Source organism: Pristis pectinata, chromosome 32 (assembly GCF_009764475.1).
Source record: "Pristis pectinata isolate sPriPec2 chromosome 32, sPriPec2.1.pri, whole genome shotgun sequence".
NCBI lineage: Eukaryota > Metazoa > Chordata > Chondrichthyes > Rhinopristiformes > Pristidae > Pristis > Pristis pectinata.
In genome coordinates this window covers 4,915,066-4,937,161 of record NC_067436.1, presented here as the reverse complement: position 1 = coordinate 4,937,161, position 22,096 = coordinate 4,915,066, and the positions used below count along the sequence as shown (strand labels likewise).

General features: G+C 41.1%; 1 protein-coding gene across 1 annotated transcript in view; it reads right to left on the bottom strand.

Moving 5' to 3' along the window:
* LOC127585186 (fibrillin-1-like) overlaps nt 1-22,096 on the bottom strand; it is a 302,894-nt gene that overhangs the window by 195,671 nt on the left and 85,127 nt on the right. Inside the window, exons 8-9 of the mRNA XM_052042412.1 lie at nt 20,748-20,873; nt 1,580-1,732 (exon numbers count right to left, since the gene is read on the bottom strand). Of these exons, the coding sequence (XP_051898372.1) occupies nt 1,580-1,732; nt 20,748-20,873 (279 nt within the window). The remainder of the gene's footprint in view (nt 1-1,579; nt 1,733-20,747; nt 20,874-22,096) is intronic.

Genomic DNA, 22,096 nt, shown 5'->3' with positions numbered 1-22,096 from the left:
AAAGGTGCCTCCTGTAGGTAGTCCAGATCTCAGAAGCATGTAGGAGGGCAGGCATCACTACTTCCCTCTACACCATGAACTCTGTGCCAGGTCTGAGGTCATGACCTTTGAACACCCTTTTACTGAATTGATGAAACATTGGAAATGATGGTGAATTTCATCATTGATGACTGCCTTTACTGAGAGGTGGTGCATGTTTTCCGGGGTCTTTCCGTCAGAGGCTAAAATTATACCACAGGGAGGGGGAGGGGGCAAGCTAGTAGAGAACTTTGAATTGAGGATGTTGAGTGTACAACCCCTCCTACTGTGTGCTTCAGTAAATGAGTCGACTGTAGCTTGAAGCTCAGCTTCCATGCACATACAAACACGAGCAACATCTGCATACTGCAGTTTGACTACAGAGGTTTGGGTGATTTTGATTCTGGAATGTAGTCGCCATAGGTTGAACAGTTTATCATTAGTCCTGCAGATTAGCTCAACTCCCACAAAGAAATTGTTAGAGGTGACATATGGCAATGTAGAAAGAAAGATTGCACAAGGTGCTAGATGAAACAGTCTTGTTTGACATGTCTTTGCTGAGATTGATGCTGTTTTAGAACCTCTGGTTAGGATCATGGCTTGCAATGCCATCATGAAGCAAACAAGATGAAGACAAACTTCAGTGTGCAACTGAATATGGTGAGAGTACTCCACAGTTCTCCCAGCTGATAGAATCAAAAGCATTACTGAGGTCAAAAAAAGTCACGTTGTCTACAAAAGCAGCAAAATAAGCAAGGAAATATTCATGGAAATGCCAGGTAGAGATGCCAACATTGTATTCCAAGAAAAAGGGACGTTGTGGGGAGGTCTTTATCCACTTTTACCTCCTTCTTCATAGGTCAGATCAGCAAAGGTAGTCGTGTTTACATACATTCTTTTCAAATCAGAAGTTGTTTAAATCTCCTTATTTACCCTATACTGTTTGCCCAGGGGTCACATTGCCTCACTGATCTACTCAGAGTTCTGCAAGCTACAAATATTCCCTGGTGGTCATGTTGATGGATGGCCCTTCTACCAGTCATCCAGGTAGCAATGACAACGGACTGACATACCCAGCCTGCTTAACAGTGGGAAACACAGCTACATCTTGTGAAGGGTGAGCAAAGTTGTAGTCTCCTCAGCCCTCTGGTTTTCCTATCTTTCCCACACTCATGATTTCTAGTGTCTTCACAGCCCTCCCAATCTCCAGTGTCAACCAGGCTTTCACAGTCTCCAATATTTTCCCAGTTTTCTCCTCCAGACCCGACATCAGGTAAAACTCCATTGCCTGTTTTAAGTTAGAATAATGAAAGTCAAATCAGCAATATGTACAGGGAAAATGCAACCCAGGTTACCACATAATGTATGCTTTTTGGACTGGCCTGAGGATTCCTAGCTCCACTTCCCCAGCCACTCTATTGGCTAGGTACATAATTCTAAATCATCCTTAGTTGGTTCTTTTAAAAACACTAATAGCAGATAGCTTCCATGGGCAGTGAAATGGTGAAAATTGCTTCTTTCTTAAAAGTACAGAAATTATAAAAAGACAAACAAGACATACCAGTTCCACGCATTGGACACATTTCTGGAATCCTACCAGATGACCAACAGCGACCACTATCACAACAACACTGCATCTTGGTAAAAGGTCCTGGAAGTTCATTTGCACAACGCCCATTAACCAGATAAGAGTAGCAAATTCCAGCACGCGAATCTGTTGAAGACAAAACAAGTGCTTTTAATGCAAAGTAATGGAAAGCGAATAAGAATAAATATTTCACTTTGGCCATTTGACAATACACAATAAATGACAGCTAGGTAACCACGTCTCTCTAATTCATGCACTAATTAATTGAGAAAGAAATAGCAACATAGGGTTCATGCCTCTGGATGCTTAACCCAGAGATCTGGACTAATAATCCACAAATCTGTGTGTAGTGCTGTTTGAGAATTGGAATTCAAGTTTAAAAAAACTACTCTAAAAATAAGGCTCACTTATTGATACCAACATTTGAAAAAAAAGCTGATGTCATTAAGTGAGTCACAAGTAAGCTGGAAATCCAAATCCAATATTCTTTAGGAAAGCAAAACTGACCTCCATGCAATCCATGTACTATCTCTTAACCAAGCAATGCATTAAGTTGTATGTAACCATTAAAAATATAATGAGCTACAAGTTAAAGGCGAAAGCCCACCTTCACCACCTCATAACTGGAGGTTATGCAGCAAATGCTAATTTTATCAGGGATGTCTCATCCAGAGGATTTACTTCAAAAATTGAAAACCATCAGACTGGGGGTGAAAATTTGGAGAAGGGAAGTAAACCTTTGACAGTGAGGCACCATCTGCAAGACAGGTAATAATGAATACCTACTGGAGATACATGTGATGCTTCACAGATATGGATCACATAGCAATGAAATATAATGTTGTGATCAACTGGAATAGTTCCAGGGAAGAATAAATCACCAGTATAGCAGTTACGAAAGCTATAGTTGAAGATTTGTATTAATTTTCAATCATAACTTTTTTATTAAACATTTTGCTTGTCTAGGAGAAAAGAACAGACTAATACATAGTACTGAGGAAGACTGATAAAACAAAGTTTATGGAAAGCAATCAAATAATCAGGAATTGAATGAAAAGAGACAATCAAGAGAACATAGCAGATGTGAAAAGATTAAACAAGTTTGCTGAAAGCATTCAGGAATTTAACAATCCAGAAACTGGAAACTCACTTGCCTTACATATGTAAATATTTATTTCAATAAAACTGTTACACAGTTACAAACTGAATTCTGACATTGGTGAGCCTAACGGCTTAGAATAAACTTGAGGTGAAATTTCATACAAATATATTTTGTTCAAAATATTTATTTCAATAAACCATTGTAAATTATTTTCTCTGCATAAGCAGCAAGTTGTTTTGGAATAATATGCTACAACAAACATCTGCAATGAATAGATATTTTTCATATGGAGTTATGTCCTATTAGCACTAGTCACTCATAGAAGATATATCATACCTCATCTCAATTTTGATTTATTTACTAATAACAGCAAGGAAGTGTATAACAACCAGCTTAACAAATGTTAAGATTGATAAACCCTAAGAGTTTTCAGAAGTTAAACAATAGGAAGTTATTCTTCAAATAATTGTTTAAAATAAAAAAGCACGTCCCTATTTGGACCTATGATTGTCTTACATAGGTATAAAACAAACTACAGGTGATTTATTTATTTAACTTTTTCTCCCACATAAATTCCATAAGAGCAAATTTTATTCCATATCTTGTATTTTTGGACAGTGATTTGTGAATTCCGTAAGGATGAAGTTGAGTAATCCAAATAGTTTATTTTCTTCAGTTAAGGGCATTCATTAACCCTGCTATTGCAAGTTTAATCATTTGGCAATTTGAACAGCTATTTGTCCAAACTTTGTTTTATTAGCAAATTTTAGTGCAGTCCTCGTGGACCTAAACAAAGACAAAAACATCTGCAACAAAACTGTTCCAGCATTTGTTACTAGTCTAATGGCATGTGAATTACATCATAGCTTATGTGCAAAGAATGCTTCCAAACACCAAGTTGCTTTGTAAGAATGAGACCACCCAGCAGATAGTTATAATTGTCCCAACTTCAAGAAAAGTAATCGCTAAGAATAAACATTACAGGTGAATCTCATACCTGCATTTTTCATTCATAAGACATTCCAGTTGCCCAGAAAATATTTATCGCTTTTATCTAAATAAGTAATTCTTTGCATTTTATTGTAAAATTTTGTAAAGTTTGACAACAGTAGAATACTGTTGTGTAAGTGCTTAAGACAACAAAGAATGGGAGAGAGAGATGTAATGCCTATGAGTAATGATCCTAAGTGCTTTATATGTGGGCGGTGTAAATATGAAGTAACTTTTATAAACTATTCTCAAATTGTTCTAATATCCTGTTCTAAACTGATATTAAGTCTCACCCAATAGGCTTTAACTTGCAACTGAATGTGTTCTGAGGATTCAGGGCCAAACAGGGTACCTGGGTTGAGACTGCATCTGAGAGGGTCAGTGCCACGCAGGGGTAGAGGTTAGCTGAAGGTGAGTACGGGACTGACACTACAAGAATCCCAATCTAGTGCTGCATTGAGAAGACTTATGAGAGTAAGCTTAGGAGAACTCGAACTAATTTCTTCAACTATGCTCCCAAGGCAACTCTGCACAGGGAATGATATCATCCTGTGCCTCCCTGATGCTGAATTTGCATCAGGCACACAAGGATGAATCTCAAGCAAAAGTGCAGTTGAATATCCAGAATGGCACAATTTGATCTGGAAGTAGTTCTAACTTAATATCAAAACATTTCAAACATGTATAGTTAAAATAAAAATTGTGCTAAATATCAGAATTTCCAGGATGAGGTTTTTCATTGCATTTAGTGGAATTCTTAGTTTGTGTTATAGACTTCTTGTAGGAGGAGAAAGAAGAGATTTGGAGTGGTGGAAAACAGGGAGTGAACAAGTGAAAACAGGAAAATGGGAACAGTGAAAACCACAGAAAGAAGTTAAGCAATTCTAGAAAACCATAATTTAAAATAGAAGTTGAGCTATAGCTCTTTTGTGGTTTTTGTGACAATTTTATACCTATCCATCCACCTAACTTTTATGCTAGCATTCTGGTTAGATTACTGGACTAGATCTGAACTAACGGCCCAGAGATACAAGATCAAATCCCATTATGATGGCTGAGGAGTGTAAATTCAGTTAATTAAATCATCCAGACAATCTGAAATTGACCTCGGCATTCAACTTGTATAAGCAATGTTGCCTTAACACAGTCAACCTTACAGGTCCACCTCACCAACTAAATACTGGTGTCTAATTTGGGAAAATGATCACACCACTCACACAACAGCCTGTCACAGTCATTCTCATAGAATCATATTTTTCAGAAAACTTCTTCATCACAATTGCAGGGTACAGGCAGAATAGACTCCTATATAGGTATACAGCCAGATCAGAGTGACCCTGAATGTATACAACATTGACTTTAGGTCCCATGAAGTCCCACGGCATCAAGTCAAAGACAGACAAAGAAACATCCTACTGATTACCAACTAATGCCCTCTCCTGGAAGAACCACTGAGACCGACAAAGGCACAGAGTGTACTTTTGGTTGAAGACTTCAGTACCCATTAGTAACTGAGCTGGCTGAGTGCTCAAGGACATAGCTACCAGGTTTGTGACTGTTGTTGTGTAAACCAACACAAGCAATAAACCTCATCCTCACCAATCCACCCATTGCAGATGCATCTGCCATTACACATATAGTCCTTTCAACCATGCTTCCATTTTCACACCAAGGACATTTTCCATCATGTAATGTGGTACTAACATTGATAGACACGCAGCAGATTCAGAACTGAAGACACAAGAGACCACAGCTGCAAGATCCTGATGCAGGGTCTTGACCCAAAACATCGACTATCCCTTTGCCTCCACAGGTGCTGCTTGACCCATGGAGTTCCTCCAGCTGTCTGTTATTTTCAAGATTCATAAGAATGAATATGACCACAATTTATAATGTGATAGCCCAGCATATTTCTCCCTCTATCATCGCCATAAAGACAAAGTACCAAACCTAGTTGTAATCGACATGATGGTAAAAGGCAAAGCACACCTATGAATAGGCTGCCAACCTGATGAAAATGCAATACGATACTTCATGTTGCGAAACATGTAATAAACAAAGCCAAAATCAAGAGATCAAATTAAAGCTCTGCAGTTTTGCCACATCTAGTCTGAACAATAAAGTGGATAGGAAGAGGAGGTTCCAAGAATATCCACATTCTCAATGTAATGTGAGTGTCAAAGACACAATTGAAGCACTTGCAACCTGCTCTGGCAAAAAAATGCTGAGTGATCCTTCATACTACTTCCTACTGAGATCCACACCGTCACAGATGCCATTCTTGTTGGGCAAAATATCATCCCAGCTGAATAGTGCTCCAAAACTAACCACATTTCTAGTATGATTGTAACACCTGACAATTTATACAATTGCCCAGATATGTGCTGTCCACAAAAGACATGACAAGTTCAATCTGGCTAATTATGGCCCAATTAGTCTATTCTCATAGTTGTGGCTGTGGTAGGTCTTGCACGCTATCACCTCCTTCCTACAAGGCAAAATCAAACAGCATAAGTGGCAATGATGCATCACTCCCTGATGAGCTTAATGCCTTTTATGCATGCTTTGTGAGGGAGAATAATGACACATCTGTGCGAGTCTCCCCAGCACCCGACGACCTTGTCATCTCAGTCTCAGAGGCTGACATCAGAACATCCTTCAAGAGGGTGAACCCTCACAAGGCATCAGGTGCTGATGGTGTACCTGGTTGAGTGCTAAAAACCCACACTGCTAGAGTGTTCAAGGACATCTTCAACCTCTTGCTTCTGTAGTCTGAGGTTCCCACCTGCTTCAAGATAGCATCAATTGTACTAATGCCCCAGAAGAGCAGGGTAACCTGCCTCAATGACTACCACCCGGTAGCGCTTATATCCATCATAATGAAGTGCTTCAAGATGTTGGTTATGGCTTGAATCAACTCCTGCCTTAGGAAGGACCTGGACTCTCCAATTCGCCTATCACCACAACAGGTCTACAGGGGATACTATCTTGCTGGCTCTTCGCTCTGCTCTGGATAACCTGGACAACCAGAACATGTATGTCAGGCTGTTGCTCATCGTCTACAGCTCGGTGTTCAACACCATCATTCCCTCAGACCTTCTCGTCAAGCTCAAAGACCTGGGCCTCTGTACCTCCCTCTCTCCCTCTGCACTTGGATCCTCGACTTCCTCACTGGGAGACCAAAATCAGTAATGGATCGGAAACCTCACCTCCTCCTCACTGACCATCAACATAGGTGCATCTCAGGGCAGTGTGCTGAACCCCCTGCTCTACTCTCTCTGTACCTATGACTGTGTGGCTAAGTATATCTCTGATGCCATCTACTAATTCACCAATGACACCACTGTTTTTGGCAGAATCATGAATGGTGATGAGGAGGCGTACAGGAGAGAGATAGGTAAGCAGATTGAGTGGTGTCGTAACAATGACACTTATGCCAAACGCCAGCAAAACCAAGGAACTGATTCTGGATTTTAGGAAGAGGAAGTCAGACGAACATGCACCAGTCCTCATTGAAGGGTCTGTGGTGGAAAGGGTGAGTAGCTTCAGGCCTTGGGTGTCGACATCTCAGAGGATCTATCCTGGGCCCAGCACATAGGTCCAACCATGAAGAAGGTGTGCTGGCATCGCTACTTTCTCACAAGTTTAAGGAGATTGGTATGTCATCGAAGACTCTGACAAACTTCTACAAATGTACAGTGGAAAGCATTCTGACTGGTTATATCACGGTCTGGTATGGATACGCCAATGCACAGGAATGCATGATGCTACAGAGAGTGGTGGACTGAGCCAGTTCCATCACAGGTACAGCTCTCCCTACCACCAAAGACATCAACAAGAGGCGAAGGCTCAGGAAGGCAACATCAATCATCAAGGACCCCCACCATCCGGGCCATGCCTTCTTCTCATTGCTGCCATCGGGCAGGAGGTACAGGAGCCTGAAGACCCACACCTCAAAGTTCGACAGCAGCCATCAGGCTCTTGAACCAACCTGAAAAACCCTAATTCCACCTTGGAATATATTTCCCTCAACCTGCACTTACACTGCAAAAAAGCTAATTTTCATGGCATTTATACCCTGGGTATGTATGCCCATGACAATAAACTTGAACTCAATTATCAGTGAAATGATGGAAAATAGTATAGCATTTAATCATCAACAACTTACTAAACTTTATTTGAGCATTGTCAGAACCACTCAGCTCAAGAGTTCATTACAGCCTAGGTCTACACATGAAAAGAACTCAATTTCAGAAGTGAGGAGAACATGGCAGCTCTTGAAATCAAGACAACATTTACCTGAATGTAGCACTTTACTTTAGCCCAGTATAATGAAAGGGAGTTTAACTATATTCGGAAATGTGATTAATTGCAGCAGTAGTCAGAAACAACAATTCAAGAACTAATCTGTAAACAGGTTGAGTGGAGTATAAATGCATGTATAGACTGTTAGGCTAAATAGTCAATTTATACATGGTGCCCTCTAAATGGTTCTAAATTATGATCCCTTAATGTTCTTTACTGCCATTCAGATGTGCAAACCTGCACTGAATATGCAATCAGAAAATATTAGTGCAGGCATCAAATCAGCAAAGAGGGGTAACTTGTGTCATGATCTGTTTTGTTTGCATAAGTTCAGCAGTCAAAAACTGCACATGTACAAAGCCCTCTCAGTGAGAAGTATACGCTGTTCTCAGCCTCTGTCCTTGGCCTCTATTTTCAAGTACAAGGCATCTAAAAGAAAACTGTACATACACTCAAGTTGAGTTCCCAATGATTTTATACCATGACACTATTCTGTAAAGTCCATGTTAACATTGTGTAAGTAGTTTGTAAGTTAAACAGGGATAAGCTAGTTCACTACTCAAGGGACCATCCAGCCCCTCCTAGTGCATGGATATGAGCAAAGAAACAACCTGTCTGCAAGCTTCTTAAAATGTATAGGAAAGGGACTGGTACAATACAAAGGTACCACCTATGATTATAATTTTGCCATTTGTTAAATAAACAATCATAACGCTCATGGTGATTACTGGCTATGTTGATAGCATCAATATTATGACCAGAAGTCAATGTAGAAGAAGCTGTGTACAGTAAAACTCCAAAGATCTGCTATTCAATTGTTTAGAAATCATCCTATCCTCCTGATGGTTCCAGTGCTCCTTTTTAACACACCAGGGCCCTGGTTCTCAGGCTCCCTTTAACACACCATGGCCTGGGTTCCTGCACACTCTAACACATCAGGACTCCAGTTCCTGTCCTCCCTTTAAACTCACAGGGGACCTGGTTCCCACTCCCACTTTAAGCTCACTAAGATCCCGGTTCCTGTGCTCCTTTTAAACTTGCTTGGGCCCTGCTTATCACGTGACCTTGAAATTCATCTGATTCTGATCCCTGTGTTGTCTTGAAACTTACCTTGAAAGTCAACAAGTTCTATTTCCTGTGCTCCCTTTAAATTTACCAATGCCCTGTTTCCCTCGTTCCCTTTAAACTTACCAAGTTCGCTGGAAAATGTGTTATATTGCTGTGTCACATCTAAAAATAAAGTAAATTAAAAGCATGTTGGAGTATTAATTGGAATAATACCCAGCAGAAACCCACATGATGGGGAGACAAGCAAATTCCTTACTGACATCACCTTAAGTCAGGATCAAACCAAGGTCCCTGGAGATGTGAGGCAGCCATGCTAACTGCTTATCCATGTATCAGCCAGATCTCTGTGTTTCCTCCATGTGGCTGTTGGATTTGTCAAGTCACTTTGATCTTGGGAATTACATATCTGCCTCCCTGTGTCATCTCACTTCCTTGTTTGCTTTTCCAAATATTCATTCAACCTTTTATTTCACCCAAACATTTGGTGACCCCCTGTATCATGGTAGCAATAAGGTCTGTGTTAACATCCTATTATACTGCTGTGCTCCTCTGTATGTAAATTTAGAACTTAAGAATATGAGAAATGTGAGGAAGAGTTGGCAAATGGCCCCTTAAGTCTGCTCCACCCTTACCCAGATGACAGCTAATCTGATCCTGGACTCAACTTCACTTTCCTGCTTGTTGCCCATAAACCTTGAGTTCCTTATTGTCCAAAACTCTATCTCAGCCTTGAATGTATTAATTGACTAAATCTCCACAATTCTCATGGGTACTCAGAATTCCATGGGTACATGGGCCTTACAGAATAAACTCCTGTTCTTCTATGCCTTAAATGGGCAACTCCTTATTCCAAAACTCTATCTCCTAGTTCTAGATTTCCTCTTAAGGAGAATATCCTCTCTATCTTCCTGCACATGAGTACAAGTGAAGTTCAAACTAAGGCAGACTTTTCATCTAAATAACAACACATAGCGGTGATTTTAGATATAATACACACCAGAAACAAAGACAAAAGCACTGCATAGCATGCCCCTCACTCCAAACTACCTAATTACTGACCCAAATCAAATTATTTAGGAATGTCCTGGAAATCCTGGATTAATATAATGTAGATGGAGATCTTCCCATCTGTCTCTCTTGAAATTGCTAGGTGTATCCCTTGAATTCCATGGGTGCATCTCGAGGAACGTTAGATCACTAGAGTTTGTGATTCATAAGGGTTAATATAAATACATTCTATTGTAGAGTTTGCACTTAAAATAATGTGCTTTGTGAAAGTATGCATGTCACATGGCACAGACTGCAGCTTACTAACAACAGAACAATGCCTTAAGCATGCCAGACAATAATTAAAAACAGACTCTTTGTTCTTATTTGCAGTCTAAATTACGTTCACTTGTCTCTTGTGTCTCCGTGTATGAGACAGTTATACGCAAGTCCCATCTTGGTACCATGATAGCAGTAAGGTGAAATTGCAAGTTTGTAATGCTAAAGTTTCAAATTTCCCAAAACCAAACCATTGAAGGTTTCTACACTGAATTTGAAAAATCCTCCATGAGTTGAGGCACAGAATGTAACCTTACATTGCAACATGATGCCTGCATCATAAACTGATTAGAAAACTAAAAATTTGGCATCAGTACTGAGGAAGGAGGAAGCTGTTCCATTGGGGCAGACTCCTGTTAAACCAGACTATCAAAATGGTTTTACGAAAGCAAAATCATGTTTTCTGAGGATTTAGTTAACAGTGCAGAAAAGAGGGTATCAATGGATGCAATATTTTAGATTGTCAGAAAACACGGGATACCACACTGGAGGTTGTTATTAGATTAGGGGATCATGCAATTTGGGGTAATATATTAGCAATGGATACCAGAAAGTGTAGAAATAAATGGGTAGCTTTTGGGACAGCAAAATGCAAGCAGTGAAGTGCTGCAAGGTTCAGTGCTTGGATTTTCAAAGTTTACATGTATCCCTGGGGTCTAACCAAGTGTACCTAGGATGTTGTGGGAAGCAAGGGAAGAAATCACTGGGGCCCTGACAGAGATTTTTGTATCTTCCTTAGCCACAGGTGAAAAGAGAACACTACAGCACAGTACAGGCCCTTTGGTCCATGATGTAGTGCTGACATTTTACCCTACTCTAAGATCTACCTAACCCTTCCCTCCCACATAGCCCCCCATTTCTCTATCATTCATGTGGCTATCTAAGAGACTCTTAAATGTCCCTAATGTATCTGCCCCCACAACCTCTGCCAGCAGTGCGTTCCACGCACCCACCACTCTCTGTGTTAAAAACTTATCTCTGACATCTCCCTTATACCTTCCTCCAATCACCTTAAAATTATGCCCCCTCATGTTAGCCATTTTCGCTCTGGGAAAAAGTCTCTGACTGTCCACTCGATCCATGACTCTTATCATCTTGCACACCTCTGTCAAATCACCTCATCCTCCTTCATTCAGCCTATCCTCATAAGACATGCTCTCCAATCCAGGCAGCATCCTGGTAAATCTCCTCTGCACCCTCTCTAAAGCTTCCACATCCTTCCTATAATGAGGCGACTAGAACTGAACACAATACTCCAAGTGTGGTCTAATCAGAGTTCTATAGAGCTGCAACATTACCTCGCGGCTCTTGAACTCAATATGCCAACTCATGAAGGCCAACACACCATATGCCTTCTTAACAACCCTATCGGCCTGCGCGATAACCTTGAAGGATCTATGGACGTGGACCCCAAGATCCCTCTGTTCCTCCACACTGCTAAGAGTCCTGCCATTAACCTAGCATTCTACCTTCAAATTCGATCTCCCAAAGTGTATCACTTCACACTTTTCCAGGTTGAACTCCATCTGCCATTTCTCAGCCCAGGTCTGCATCCTATCAATATCCTGCTGTAATCTAGGTGAGATACCAGAAGACAGGAAGGTGGCTAGTGTTGCGCCTTTATTTAAGAAGGTCTGCAAGGACAAGCAAGGGAACTACAGGCCAGTGAGCCTAACATCAGTGGTGGGAAGGTTACTGGACGAGATTCTGACAGACAGAATCTATCTGCATTTGGAAAGGCAAGGACTGATTAGGAATAGTTATCATAGCTTTGTGTGTGGGAAATCATGTCTCACGAATTTAATCACGTTTTTTGAGGAGGTGACTGAGAGGATTGATGAGGGCAGAGCAGTAGACATTGCCTACATGGACTTTAGCAAGGCTATTGACAAGCTCCCACACAATATACTGGCCTAAAAGGTGATATTACATGGGATCTAGGGTGAGCTAGCCAGACGGATAGCTTGGTGGAAGGAGTCAGAGGGTGGTAGTGGATGATTGTTTTTCTTATTGGAGGCCTATAACCTGTGGTGTGCCACAGGGATCCATGCTGAGTCCTCTACTGTTTGTCATGATATATGATTAATTTGGGTGATAATGTAGATGGCATTATTAGTCAGTTTGTGGAAGGTGATGTGGTGACAGTGAAGAAGGTTGTTTAAGATTCCAGTAGGATCGAGAGCAATTGTGGAAGTGGACAAAGGAATAGCAGACGGAATCTAACTCAGACAAGTGGGAAGTGGTGCATTTTGGGAAGTTAAAACATGGCAGGATTTATATAGTAAATGACAGAGGGTGCTGTAGAACAGAGAGACCTAGGAGTATAAGTACATAGAAGTGGTGACACAGGTAGACAAGGTGGTGGAGAAGGTGTTTGGCATGCTTGCCTTCATCAGTTAGGACACTGGTGGGTCAAGAGTTGGGATGTCATGTTACAACTGTGCAAGACGTTGGTGAAACCACACTTAAGAGTATTGTGTGCAGTTCTGGTCACCAAGCTATGGGAAGGACATTATTAAGCTACAGAGGGTGTAGAAAATATTCACAATGACGTTGCCAGGACGATAGCTTGAGTTATGAGGAGAGACTGGATAGGTTGGGACTGCTTTCCCTGGAGCAAAGGAGGCTGAGAGGTGACCTTACAGAGGTTTATTTAAATCATTATGGGGATTGATAGGTTGGATGGTCACAATCTTTTTCCCAGGGCAAGAGAGTTTAGAACCAGAGGGCATAGGCTTGAAGTGTGAGGGGAAACATTTAAAGAGGACCTGAGGGGCAAGTTTTTCCAGCTCTCAGAGGAAGTAGTAGAGGCGGGTACAATTACAATGTTTAAAAGACATTTGGACAGGTACATGGATAGAAAAGATTTTGTGGGATATGAGCAAAACACAGGCCAATGGGACTTACTCAAGAAGGCACTTTGGTTGGCATAGACTAATTAGGCCGAAGGGCCTGTTTCTGTGCTATTTAACTCTTATGATTTTATCTACTACTTAAGCTGCCACTTTACTGAAATAATTTGTAATGGTGCAGAACCTGTATTCAAGATGCATAACTAACAAATGGCAAGTATATCCTTTTTTGTACGGAGAACAAAATTGTTCACAGTACTCAAGATGAAGTCGCACCAAGGTCCAATACAATTGCAGTAAGACATCTTTACTCTGTAGTCAAATTCTCTGGGATTAACAACTGACGGACTACTCACCTTCCTAATCACTTAACTGCAAAGACACCGAGGTCCCTATGAACATCAACAGTTCCCAAATTCTCAGCATTTAAAAAATACTCTGATTTTCTGTTTTGTATATGAAGGTGAATAATCTCAAATTTTTGCACATTATATTCCATCTGCTTTGTTCTCAGCAACTTACGTAGCTTGCTTAGATATGCCCTTGAAGACTCTTTACTTCCTCCTCACAACTCACAATGCCACCTAGTTTTGTGTCATCAGCAAACTTGGAAGTAAGACATTTGGTCCCTTCAGCCAAACTGAAGAGCTGGGGCCTCAGCACTGATCTCCTGAGGTACTCCACTATTCATAGCCTGCCAAATGGAGGAAGACTTGCTTATTCCCACTCTTTGTTTTTAGACTGTAAACCAATTCTCAATCCATGCCAATGTACTACTCAAATACATGCACTCTAACCTTGTTGACCTGTGTAGTATCTTGTCAATAGCTTTCTGAAAATCTAAATGTACCACTTCAACTGCTTCCCTCTTATGTATTCCATTTGTTGCATCTTCAAAGAATTCTGATAGCTTGGTCATAAATCCATGCTAACTCTTCCCAATCCTATTACTCTTTTAGTGTCATAGAGTCATACAGCACGGAAACAGGACCTTTGGCCCAATTGGTCCATGCCAACTAATACTCCCATCTAAGCTGTCCCTTTTGGTATTGGTTTATTATTGTCACTTGTACCGAGGCACAGTGAAAAAGTTGTCTTGCATACCCATCGTACAGGTCAATTCATTACACAGTGTAGTTACATTGAGTTAGTACAGAGTGCACTGAGGTAGTACAGGTAAAAACAATAACAGTAAAGTGTCACAGCTACAGAGGACGTGCAGCGCAGCTAGACAATAAGGTGCAAGGTCACAACAAGGTAGATTGTGAGGTCAAGAGTCCATCTCATCGTATAAGGGAAGCATTCAATAGTCTTATCACAGTGGAATAGAAGCTGTCCTTGAGCCTGGTGGTATGTGCCCTCAGGCTCCTGAATCTTCTGCCTGATGGGAGAGGAGAGAAGAGAGAATGACCCGGTCTTTGATTATGCTGGCTGCTTCACCAAGGCAGTGAGAGGTATAGACAGAGTCCATGGAGGGAAGGCTGGCTCCTGTGACGCGCTGGGCTGTGCCCACAACTCCCTGCACTTTCTTGCGGTCCTGGGCAGAGCAGTTGCCATACCAAGCTGTGATGCATCCAGATAGGATGCTTTCTATGGTGCTTCGATAAAAGTCGGTGAGTGTCAAAGGGGACGTACCGAATTTCTTTAGTCTCCTGAGGAAGTAGAGGTGCTAGTGAGCTTTCTTGGCCGTGGCGTCTACGTGATTGGATCAGGACAGGCTATTGGTGATGTCACTCCTAGGAACTTGAAACTCTCAACCCTCTCAACTTCAGCACCGTTGATGTAGACAGGTGTATGCACACCGCCCCCTTTCCTGAAGTCAATGACCAGCTCTTTTGTTTTGTTGACATTGAGGGAAAGGTTGTTGTCATGTTTGCCCGTGCTTGCCCCTTCTCGCTCTAAACTCTTCCTATCCATCTACCTGTCCAAGTGTCTTTTAAATGTTATTAATGTACCTGCCTCAACCACTTCTTCTGGCAGCTCATTCCATATTCTGATCACTCTCAGGGTAAAAAAGTTGCCCCTCGGGTTCCTATTAAATCTCTCTCCTCTCACCTTAAATCTATGCCCTCTAGTTCTTGATTCCCCAATCTTGGGAAAAAGACTGTGCACATTCACCTTATCTATCCTCCTCATAATTTTATTCACTTCTATAAATTCACCCCTCATTCTCTTACATTCCAATGAAAAAGTCCCAACCTACTCAACCTCTCTCCATAATTCACTCCCTTGAATCCAGGCAACATTCTCATAATGTCCTCTGCATTCTTTCCAGCTTAATGGCGTCTTTCCTATAGTTCAGTGACAAAAACTGAACACAATATTCCAAAAGCGGCCTCACCAACATCTTGTACAACTACAACATAACCTCCCAACTTCTATACTCAATGTCCTGATTGATGAAGGCCAGCACGCAAAATAACGGAAGTCTTGAGCCATACAGCCAAAACTACTTAAAGCTGTGTTTAACTTATGTAGTACTATCCTATTTTGACCAGAACTATATCAGATTGCACACATAGTGAGCAAAACAGAAGGAAAGCTGATTGGTTTAGTTTTGTGGAGGTGGCTCATGTAAATATTTTAAATAGATTTCCTGCACTCAATGGCCTGTAAGCAAGAGGCATGATTACTGGATAAATGAGCTATCTAGTCTTACAGCACGACTAAGACAAAGATAACTGTGTGCAGTCCTTTTAATGTAAGCAGCTGCATTTTGAAAGGCTGGAGTTAGCATTTTAGTATTTGAAAGCTTGTTCATAAGATCTATGATGGGAAAATAGCAGAAGGCCTTAGATCTAATAGCTGGCAAAGTGATAATGTTATCAGATATGGAAGGAAGAGTCGATTTTTCCATTGATAAGCCTTCCTATGATTACAGTGCAGCAGGCCTTCCAGGGGGCAGTGGTCAAGCTGAATACTTGTCAAGATGTGGGAGCTGATGTGGCTGAAAATAGCATACTTTAAGGAAACATTGTTTCACCATACACAGGTATGGTGATAACTAGTTATCACGGACTATATAGATGGGACTCGGGTGCACAGCACAAAGTGTATCAACACCTCACCCATCAATTTTCAGGCTTTTACACAAGACTTTTTTGGGATCAGTGTAACTATTCATTCCTGGAAAAACATTTTGTGCCTCCAAGCATATGATGCACTGTTTTTCTGCCTGATTCCAGTTAATAGATAGCTTGGTGGGGGTGGGGCTGGGGGAATAGAGAACCTTCACTTTTTATATCAGCTATCGAAATAAAAGTGTGTCTTCCTCTTTTACTGATTGAAATTCTGCCAAAACAACACAGCTTCAGGCAATTACATAAAATATAAGATGGTCTAGTTTTCACAGTGAGAATGGGAACATAGGATTAGCAAAAGGCTACTTAGCCTCTCAAATTTATCCTACCATTCAATGTGATCATGACTAATCTGTACTTTGATTCATTCCATACACCCAGCTTTTTCCCCATATCCCTTAGTACCTCAGCTTAATATAAATCAAACACATATATAAAATTAACAGTGAACAAATATTCTTTCTGAAAGACAGATCCAAACTTCTAACACTCATTGGATCAAATAATTTCTTAACTTTACTGCAGAAAGACCTGATTCTTATTTTAAAAGTATTCCTCCTAGACCTAGACTTCTCAAAAAGAGAAATGTTGCTTCTATCTCCTCTAACAATCAGTTCTCCGTTATCATAAAAACTTCAATCAAATCATCTTTCAAGTTTCCAATTTACAGGAACTACAATGCCAGTTTATGTGTACTATCCTTGTAATTTAAACATGGGGGCCAGTATCACTCTGGAAAATCTAGACAGCTTTAACTCAATGGCCAAAGTATCCAAGTAGTACTCTAAATGTAATCTGACCAAAGCTTGCTGCAGCTTCAGCACACTGCTACCATCTGAAATCCATGCAAAGTTTGAGCTTAAACAGAAAATGCTGGAAGTACTTAGAGAGTCAGGCAGCATCTGTGGAAAGAGAAGCTAAATTTCACAAAAAAGGCCTTTGTCAGAACTAGGAAGAAGAGAAAAAAATTAAGTTGCAGGGAAGCTGAGGGAGAAATGGTCAGGACAAATCTGTGATACGTTGGGACAAGGATGCTAATGAGAATGGGTTGTTAACGAGGCAGTTAGAGGATGACAAAGATGCAGGGTATGCTAATGCACAGAAAAAAAAGCTCAACCAATATCACAAATGGATAACGTACAACAAAATTGGCCAGTTCAGACATAGACATAGATAGTCAGTTATCGGAAGCTGAAGAATTTGATCATGTCCAGAAAGCTGCAACAGGTCCAGATGCTTCTGTTGGGCTTCATTATAACACAGCAGGAGGCCACAGACAGATAGGTCATTGTCAGAGGAGGACAGAGAATTAAAATGGCAGGGAACAGAAACCTGAAGGTTTCCTCTGCACTCTGAATGGATGCTCCACAAAGTGGTCATCCAATCTGTGTATGGTTTCTCCAATGTACTGGAAATTACATTGTGAACAATGGGTGCAAGTCTTCCCCAGCTTACAAATGCCTGACTTATGTACAGGCCATACACACGAATGAGCATTTAGGAGACCCGCAGGATGGATTTGCCGGCTGCTGCAAAGCTGCCTTAGCACTTGCAAGAATTTGCCACATCGACCCAAGAAGAATACACTCTAGTTAACATGTTGATGTCCATTTTGCAAATCCTATCTAGAGACACGCCATCCAGGACAACAGCAGTGTCCTTCTTAAAACCGTCAACAGCATTTAAAACCTCGTCTGCAGTAAAATCTTTTAAAAGAATATCATTATTAGCCTGAGATAGGGCTGGACTAAATTTGTTAAAATCAGCTTTATTATTAAGAATGGCAAAATGAGATTTGAAGTGTTACTGCAGACTATCTATTCCCATGGGGCAACCATGGGAATCTTCTGCCATGTGGGAACTTGGTTCGCGGCCGCATTTCCTACTTGTGACCTGTTTGGGTTATGAACAGTTCTCAGGACGGAACCCTGGGGAGGACTTTATGTTAGATTGACAAAAATGCAAGTAAATTAACTCTTTACCTGGAAAGACTGCTTGGGTTCACTGATAGTGGGAAAGGAAGAACTAAAAGGACAAGTATAGCATTTGCTGTGATTGCTTGGGAAAAATGCCATAGCATGGGGAGTGGTTGGTGGGGAACAGACCACAAATGAGCAAAGGGAATGGTTCCTTCAAAATGGTAAAGGGGTGTGGAATGTGGGGTTGGTGGGTGCTGGGGGTGTTGGAGAAAAAATGTGTCTGGCTGTGGAATCCTGTTGTAGCTGGAAGAAATTGAGAACGAAGATCATTTGAATGCGGATCAAAGGTGTAGCTACGAGAACTCACGTGGGCCCAAACTATGCCTGTCTTTCTGTATGATTTGGGAATGGCGTTTGTTTCAGTTCTACTTGTGCCCCTTCCTCAATTTTTTCTGGTACATCAACGACTGCATCAGTAGTGCTTCCTGCACCCACATAGAACTTGAAAATTTTATTACCTTTGCTGCCAATTTCCACCTTGCTCTCACAATCAATCTTTAATTCTTCCCTTCTCTTTCTGGATCTCTGTCTCCATCTCAGGGAGAGGTAATGACAAGCATTCGTTATGTCTAGAGACTCTGCAGCTATATTCTCTGTACTGCCTCCCAACCTGTCTCCTATAAGCGTTGCATTTTCTCAGTTCATTTGGAAATGCTGTGTTTGCTCCAACAATGTGAGTTTCCACAGAAGTGCCTCTGAAATGAGTTTCTTCCTCTTGAATCTAGACTTCTCCACTGCCATAGTGACAGGACCCTTGACCACATTTCATTTATTTCTCCCATCTCTGCTTTCATCCTCTCTCCCCCTGGACATAACAAGGATAGAATTCCCTTGGTCCTCACCTTCCATCCCACCAGCCTCCACATTCAACAGATCATCCTTCGCAATTTCGCAAATCATTCCCTTCGTGATTCCTTGGTTCACTCCGCTGTCTCCACCAACCATTCCCCATCCTACGGCACTTTTCCATCCAACCACAGCAAATGCAACACCTGTCCTTCCACGTCTATCCTTCCCACCATCCTGGAACGCAAACAGTCTTGTCAGGTGACACGGCAATTTACTTGCACCTCTGCCAATCTAATCTACTGCATTCAGTGCTCACAGTGTGGTTTCCTCTACATTGGAAAAACCAAATACAGATTTGGTGACCACTTTGTGGAGGACTTGCGTTCATTGTGCAGGGGTGACCATAAGCTTCCTGCTGCCTGTCACTTCAATTCTCCATCCTTTTGGATTCAAGATTGAATTTTTGAACTCCCAATAATTCATGTTCTCTGTCTATATCGGAACTGACCAGTTTTGGTGTAAGTCATTCATCGATGATATTGGTTTATTTTTTCTCTCCTCTCCATTAGCATACTCTGACCTGCTATTTGCAATACATCACACTTCTCTGTCACCCTCTGACTGCACCACTAGCAACCCATGCCCACAGGCACCCTTAGCCCAACCTGTCACAGATATTCTTTTTTGTCCTGTTCATTCCTTCCCTCACCTTCTCTGCAACTTAAAACGGACTTTTTTTTCTTGTTCCCAGTTCTGACAAAGTGTACTTGACCTGGAATGTTTACCCTGCTTTTCTTTCCATAGATGCTGCCTTAGTATTCCCAACAACTTCTGTTTTTGTTTCAGATTTCCAGTATCTGTAACTTCTTTGATTTTTGTTCATATTTCTGAGTTTTCTCAGGAGGCAATGAATTCTGTAGTTGAACTTTATTGCAAACTGTAAATTTTGCTACAATCTCAGCAGCATCTATAGGTGTCAGTGCATAAACAAAAAGCAGAACGGGAATGTGGGGAAAAGAGGTTACAGAAAAAAATCAAAATAGAGGGATAATAGGATTGCTCTGAGAGCTGCAGAATCAACAGACCGAACGGTCACTTCTATTTCATAAGGAAATATGGAAAAATCACACTGACAACCTTAACCATGGTGTCCTAATACTACTTTAAGGTTGCAGTGTGACTGCAACAGTTGCAAATTTCAGTAACAATCGTTTTCTGAAGCACAGGTGTCTCACATACTTTGAAGCCAGTTAAGAAAAGTACTCCCCGAGACCCTTCATAACTATGACCGCCTGCTGAAAGTCTTTCTGCCCCTTCTCTTCATGCAATTGATTACCCTGTGCTTCAAAGCCTCCCAGATGCAATCCAAATATACCATCTATGGTCGGAAGTGATGTTTTAGCACACTTTTAAATTTAAAAATCCAAATCTGACATTTTTTCGGTGCCACCTGCAAAATTTAACTTGACCCCAAATTAACATCATGGAATGGTAATCCATAAACACTTAATGAATGTGTCTAATATTCCCATCTCTGCTTATTTAATAAAGAAAATCAGAGTAACAGGATGGAAAATGGGATTTAACTACTCCATCCTGACTTAGTTTTAACTCAGTGTTCTGTTTATTTCCCCATATGGCATCACTTACCTATGCATCTTGAACCATCTGTAGTGGGTAGATATCCATGATGGCATTTGCAGAAGTAACTGCCAACTGTATTGGAACATTCTCCTCCTCGACATATACCAGGAATAGTAGTGCATTCATCAACATCTAAATAATAATAGTTCAGAGTTAGCAAAGTAAGTGTAATTGCATTCTTTACATATCCAGATTTCTTCCCATTAATGATGACACTGGATACTGTTACAGAGAATTCAGACTACCTTCAAACATTCTTACTCAAACCCCATTATAATAGCAACTTCCCTAAACATTAACATTTTTACAAACTAAAACATTGCATATGCAGTGAGTACATAGTACATTGCACTGGCAATGGGAGCCAAAAGAAAGCCATTCTATTTAGGTGGTCAGGCATCTTACAATTGAGTAATTTGCTGCTCTTGCTAAAGAAGCTGCTGATAATATTTAGGAAGGTCCCAGCTATATAGATCCCTGGTCAGACCCCACTTGGAGTACTGTGCTCAGTTCTGGTCGCCTCACTACAGGAAAGATGTGGAAGCCATAGAGAGGGTGCAGAGGAGATTTACAAGGATGCTGCCTGGGATGCGGAGCATGCCTTATGAAAGCAGGTTGAGGGAACTCGGTCTTTTCTCCTTGGAGAGACGGAGGATGAGGGGGGACCTGATAGAGGTGTATGAGATGATGAGAGGTATTGATAGGGTAGATAGAGACTTTTCCCCAGGGCTGAATTGGTGGCCACAAGAGGACATAGGTTTAAGGTGCTGGGGAGAAGATATAGAGGAGATGTCAGGGATAAGTTTTTTACTCAGAGAGTGGTGAGTGCGTGGAATGGGCTGCCAGAAATGGTGGTGGAGGCTGATACGATAGGGTCTTTCAAGAGACTGTTAGATCGGTATATGGAGCTGAGTAAAATGGCGGGCTATGGGTAAGCCTAGTAATTTCTAGGGTAGGGACATGTTCAGCACAGCTTTGTGGGCCGAAGGGCCTGAATTGTGCTGTAATTGTTTTATGTTCTATGTTCTAAGGTGACAAGTCTCATCAATTTGCTGTTCTTTCAATTAGTATGCACCTCCTATTAATGCTCAATTCCCATTAATGATATGTAGAAAGTGCATTTCTGAAGCAGAAGAGTTTTAGTGTCTTTCTTTCAGTATAATTTGCTTTCCAGATACTTTATTCATAACAAAGGGCAAAATCCAAAATGCAACTTCCTGATTCAAATAAAGCAAAACAATCATGAACTCTCAATTTTACTGAGAATTTGTCCATTCAGACCAATCTTACGTAGTATTGGTATTGGTTTATTATTGTCACTTGTACCAATGTACAGTGAAAAACTTGTCTTGCAT